The sequence below is a fragment of the Pristiophorus japonicus genome, chromosome 26 (assembly GCF_044704955.1).
Source record: "Pristiophorus japonicus isolate sPriJap1 chromosome 26, sPriJap1.hap1, whole genome shotgun sequence".
Taxonomy (NCBI): Eukaryota; Metazoa; Chordata; class Chondrichthyes; family Pristiophoridae; genus Pristiophorus; species Pristiophorus japonicus.
Genome location: NC_092002.1, coordinates 27,007,918 through 27,013,721, shown reverse-complemented (window position 1 = coordinate 27,013,721; position 5,804 = coordinate 27,007,918). Strand labels below are relative to the sequence as shown.

Sequence of the window (5,804 nt, the reverse complement as noted above, 5' to 3'; positions counted from 1 at the left end):
AAACCCCTGCTCTTTCCCCAATCTGATTAAACCCCCTGCTCTCTCCCCAATCTGATTAAACCCCTGCTCTTTCCCCAATCTGATTAAACCCCCTGCTCTTTCCCCAATCTGATTAAACCCCTGCTCTTTCCCCAATCTGATTAAACCCCCTGCTCTTTCCCCAATCTGATTAAACCCCCTGCTCTTTCCCCAATCTGATTAAACCCCCTGCTCTTTCCCCAATCTGATTAAACCCCTGCTCTTTCCCCAATCTGATTAAACCCCCTGCTCTTTCCCCAATCTGATTAAACCCCCTGCTCTTTCCCCAATCTGATTAAACCCCTGCTCTTTCCCCAATCTGATTAAACCGCCTGCTCTTTCCCCAATCTGATTAAACCCCTGCTCTTTCCACAATCTGATTAAACCCCTGCTCTTTCCCCAATCTGATTAAACCCCTGCTCTTTCCCCAATCTGATTAAACCCCCTGCTCTTTCCACAATCTGATTAAACCCCCTGCTCTTTCCCCAATCTGATTAAACCCCTGCTCTTTCCCCAATCTGATTAAACCCCCTGCTCTTTCCCCAATCTGATTAAACCCCTGCTCTTTCCCCAATCTGATTAAACCCCCTGCTCTTTCCACAATCTGATTAAACCCCTGCTCTTTCCCCAATCTGATTAAACCCCCTGCTCTTTCCACAATCTGATTAAACCCCTGCTCTTTCCCCAATCTGATTAAACCCCCTGCTCTTTCCACAATCTGATTAAACCCCCTGCTCTTTCCTCAATCTGATTAAACCCCTGCTCTTTCCCCAATCTGATTAAACCCCCTGCTCTTTCCCCAATCTGATTAAACCCCCTGCTCTTTCCACAATCTGATTAAACCCCCTGCTCTTTCCACAATCTGATTAAACCCCCTGCTCTTTCCTCAATCTGATTAAACCCCTGCTCTTTCCCCAATCTGATTAAACCCCCTGCTCTTTCCACAATCTGATTAAACCCCTGCTCTTTCCCCAATCTGATTAAACCCCCTGCTCTTTCCCCAATCTGATTAAACCCCCTGCTCTTTCCCCAATCTGATTAAACCCCCTGCTCTTTCCCCAATCTGATTAAACCCCCTGCTCTTTCCCCAATCTGATTAAACCCCTGCTCTTTCCCCAATCTGATTAAACCCCTGCTCTTTCCCCAATCTGATTAAACCCCCTGCTCTTTCCCCAATCTGATTAAACCCCTGCTCTTTCCCCAATCTGATTAAACCCCTGCTCTTTCCCCGATCTGATTAAACCCCCTGCTCTTTCCCCGATCTGATTAAACCCCCTGCTCTTTCCCCGATCTGATTAAACCCCCTGCTCTTTCCCCAATCTGATTAAACCCCCTGCTCTTTCCCCAATCTGATTAAACCCCTGCTCTTTCCCCAATCTGATTAAACCCCCTGCTCTTTCCCCAATCTGATTAAACCCCCTGCTCTTTCCCCAATCTGATTAAACCCCCTGCTCTTTCCCCAATCTGATTAAACCCCCTGCTCTTTCCACAATCTGATTAAACCCCCTGCTCTTTCCCCAATCTGATTAAACCCCCTGCTCTTTCCCCAATCTGATTAAACCCCCTGCTCTTTCCCCAATCTGATTAAACCCCCTGCTCTTTCCCCAATCTGATTAAACCATCTGCTCTTTCCCCAATCTGATTAAACCCCCTGCTCTTTCCACAATCTGATTAAACCCCCTGCTCTTTCCACAATCTGATTAAACCCCTGCTCTTTCCCCAATCTGATTAAACCCCCTGCTCTTTCCCCAATCTGATTAAACCCCCTGCTCTTTCCACAATCTGATTAAACCCCCTGATCCTTCCCCAATCTGATTAAACCCCTGCTCTTTCCCCAATCTGATTAAACCCCTGCTCTTTCCCCAATCTGATTAAACCCCCTGCTCTTTCCCCAATCTGATTAAACCCCCTGCTCTTTCCACAATCTGATTAAACCCCCTGCTCTTTCCCCAATCTGATTAAACCCCCTGCTCTTTCCACAATCTGATTAAACCCCCTGCTCTTTCCCCAATCTGATTAAACCCCTGCTCTTTCCACAATCTGATTAAACCCCTGCTCCTTCCCCAATCTGATTAAACCCCTGCTCTTTCCCCAATCTGATTAAACCCCTGCTCTTTCCCCAATCTGATTAAACCCCCTGCTCTTTCCCCAATCTGATCAAACCCCTGCTCTTTCCCCAATCTGATTAAACCCCCTGCTCTTTCCCCAATCTGATTAAACCCCTGCTCTTTCCCCGATCTGATTAAACCCCTGCTCTTTCCCCAATCTGATTAAACCCCTGTTCTTTCCCCAATCTGATTAAACCCCCTGCTCTTTCCCCAATCTGATTAAACCCCCTGCTCTTTCCCCAATCTGATTAAACCCCCTGCTCTTTCCCCAATCTGATTAAACCCCCTGCTCTTTCCCCAATCTGATTAAACCCCCTGCTCTTTCCCCAATCTGATTAAACCCCTGCTCTTTCCCCAATCTGATTAAACCCCTTGCTCTTTCCCCAATCTGATTAAACCCCCTGCTCTTTCCCCAATCTGATTAAACCCCCTGCTCTTTCCCCAATCTGATTAAACCCCTGCTCTTTCCCCAATCTGATTAAACCCCCTGCTCTTTCCCCAATCTGATTAAACCTCCTGCTCGTTCCCCAATCTGATTAAACCCCTTGCTCTTTCCCCAATCTGATTAAACCCCCTGCTCTTTCCCCAATCTGATTAAACCCCCTGCTCTTTCCCCAATCTGATTAAACCCCCTGCTCTTTCCCCAATCTGATTAAACCCCCTGCTCTTTCCCCAATCTGATTAAACCCCCTGCTCGTTCCCCAATCTGATTAAACCCCTTGCTCTTTCCCCAATCTGATTAAACCCCCTGCTCTTTCCCCGATCTGATTAAACCCCCTGCTCTTTCCCCGATCTGATTAAACCCCCTGCTCTTTCCCCAATCTGATTAAACCCCCTGCTCTTTCCCCGATCTGATTAAACCCCCTGCTCTTTCCCCGATCTGATTAAACCCCTGCTCTTTCCCCAATCTGATTAAACCCCCTGCTCTTTCCCCGATCTGATTAAACCCCCTGCTCTTTCCCCGATCTGATTAAACCCCTGCTCTTTCCACAATCTGATTAAACCCTTGCTCTTTCCCCAATCTGATTAAACCCCCTGCTCTTTCACCAATCTGATTAAACCCCCTGCTCTTTCCACAATCTGATTAAACCCCTGCTCTTTCCCCAATCTGATTAAACCCCCTGCTCTTTCCCCAATCTGATTAAACCCCCTGCTCTTTCCCCAATCTGATTAAACCCCTGCTCTTTCCCCAATCTGATTAAACCCCTGCTCTTTCCCCAATCTGATTAAACCCCCTGCTCTTTCCCCAATCTGATTAAACCCCCTGCTCTTTCCCCGATCTGATTAAACCCCCTGCTCTTTCCCCGATCTGATTAAACCCCCTGCTCTTTCCCCAATCTGATTAAACCCCTGCTCTTTCCCCGATCTGATTAAACCCCCTGCTCTTTCCCCAATAGCCCTACAAATTTCTCATTGTCTAGTATTCATTCAACTCCATTTTGAAAGTTACGATTGAATCTGCTTTCACATCATAACAACTCGCTGCGTAAAATAAATCTCCTCATCTCCCCTCTGGTTTATGGCCCATGGCCATAAATCTGTGTCTCCAGTTACCGATCCTTCTGCCAGTGAAAACTGTTTCTCCTTATCGACTTTATCAAAAGCCCTCATCATTCTGAACACCTCTATCAAATCTCCCTTTAACCTTCTCTGCTCCCAGGGAAGAATCCTAGCTTCTCGACATAACTGAAATCCCTGATCATGGCACCGTTCGAGTTAATCCCCTCTGCACCCTCTCCAATCCTATTCAAAGTATGCTGCCTCGAACTGAGTACATTACTCCAGCTCAGGTCTAATCAGTGATTTATAAAACATTATCATAACTTCCTTGCTTTTGTACTCCATTCCTCTATTTATAAAACCCAGGAACGTATGCACTGAGCAGCCTTCTCAACATCTGCTGCCAGGCAGTTCTGCTGATGCATCAGGTGCTCTGGAAAAAAGGCAGTTTAGAGATGATCGCATTTGGGGGAGAGCAATGAATGTTAACACAATACACAGTACATTACCCACTCCTCCTACAACATGCCCATGGCTTTACACACTGGGGAAGATCAGAATGGCAGCTTTCCCTTTGTATGCTGGGAGCTGCCATGTCGAATGTCCACCGTGCAATTTGCCCTTGCAGCATCATCCCTTTTGTCTCTCGAATCTCTCCTGCCTGCCACCCTCTCACAGACCTTCCCTGTTGTTCATTCCTCCCCTCCCCACTTTCCCTGCCTCTGCACTCGCTTCAAAGCATGTTACATCTCCTACCTTGTCTGCTTCTGACGGAAGGACATGGACCTGAAAGGTTAACTCTGCTTCTCTCTGCACAGATGCTGCCTGACCTGCTGCGTGTTTCCAGCATTGTGTTTTTATTTGCAGAATGCCTGCACCGAATGACCATTTGGGGGGAACGCTGCTAGCTGTGTGTGTGCCTGAAGGAAGGTTACTCACCCCCCAGCCTCATCCTGCTCCAAGTCCCGAGGTTCACTGACAGAATGCCGCCGCTCTTTCCTGCGTTCCTGCTTCACGTCGCTTGGGTCCATTTTTGGCTGCGTCGGTTCCTGTTTCGCCTCCGTCTGCTCGCGCCGGGCCACGGCTGGCTGCGTTGGCGGAGTGCTGCTCCGATCTAACCGCGCAGGGCCCACCTCCTCCCTCTCCTGTCGCGCGGCCTTCTTGGCGGCCTGTGGTCTGTGTTCCGCCCGCTCGGCTCTCGCCTCGGAAAGTCCTTCAATCATTTCGTACTTTGCCTGCTGTTTCACGGGCCGTGTTTCCGTCACTGCCACTGACTGTTCGGGCGGAGGCAGCCTCGATTCGGACAGCATTCGGCGACTCAGCATGGGCGTGGCCGGCTGCTGTTGCACCATGAAGGCAAGCTTGTTCTCCATCCGCTCCAACTAAAGGCCAGAAACATCAGAATATTAATGTAGACATCCCGTCCCTTGGAGTGCGCACTGCCAGTGTTGGGGCGCTGGCTACAATCAGGGGGCAGGAGACTATGTTCAATGCTCGCAGTCCCGACACCAAAAAGGGATACCAATCCACCCTGCTCATCCACTGTGCCAGTAGCTACATAACAACATTAGAAATAGGAGCAGGAGTCGGCCATTCGGCCCCTTGAGCCTGCTCCACCATTCAATACCATCATGGCTGATCCGATCATGGACCCAGCTCCACTTCCCCACCCGCTCCCCATAACCCTTCACTCCCTTATCGCTCAAAAATCTATCTCCTCCTTAAATATATTCAATGACCCAGCCTCCCCAGCTCTCTGGGGTAGAATTCCGAAGATTCACGAGTCTCAGAGAGAAGAAATTCCTCCTCATCTCCATTTTAAATGGGTGGCCCCTTATTCAAATCAATCGCAGATAAAATAAAATGGAAACGGGAGGGAGCAGAGGGAGGCGATAGGCCAGACCCTCAGCACACAGAATGCTCCAGGATTGTCCCACCTCTCACTTACACTTCATCCTACTGTTGCCACAGCAACGCCGCCATTTCCAGAATGACTCGCGCACTCCTTCCACATCAGCGGCAGTCTTGTGTGACACCCAAAAACACAGGGCTACGGGGAGAGCACAGGGCAGTCACACAGTGTGTCCATTGTACAACCAGTCCTATAATCTCTTTATCACTGTGTGACCGCGGCAGAGAGGCAGGCCATTGGCCTGCCCCCTGGTTTTGACGTTGTGC

The 5,804-nt window shown here is 49.0% G+C and overlaps 1 protein-coding gene across 1 annotated transcript in view; it reads right to left on the bottom strand.

Annotated features, from left to right (window-relative positions):
- Window positions 1–4,561: 4,561 nt before the first annotated feature.
- LOC139239112 (spectrin beta chain, non-erythrocytic 1-like) overlaps window positions 4,562–5,804 on the bottom strand; it is a 563,409-nt gene continuing 562,166 nt past the window's right edge. Inside the window, exon 31 of the mRNA XM_070867634.1 lies at window positions 4,562–5,008. Coding sequence (XP_070723735.1) covers window positions 4,562–5,008 — 447 coding nt within the window. The remainder of the gene's footprint in view (window positions 5,009–5,804) is intronic.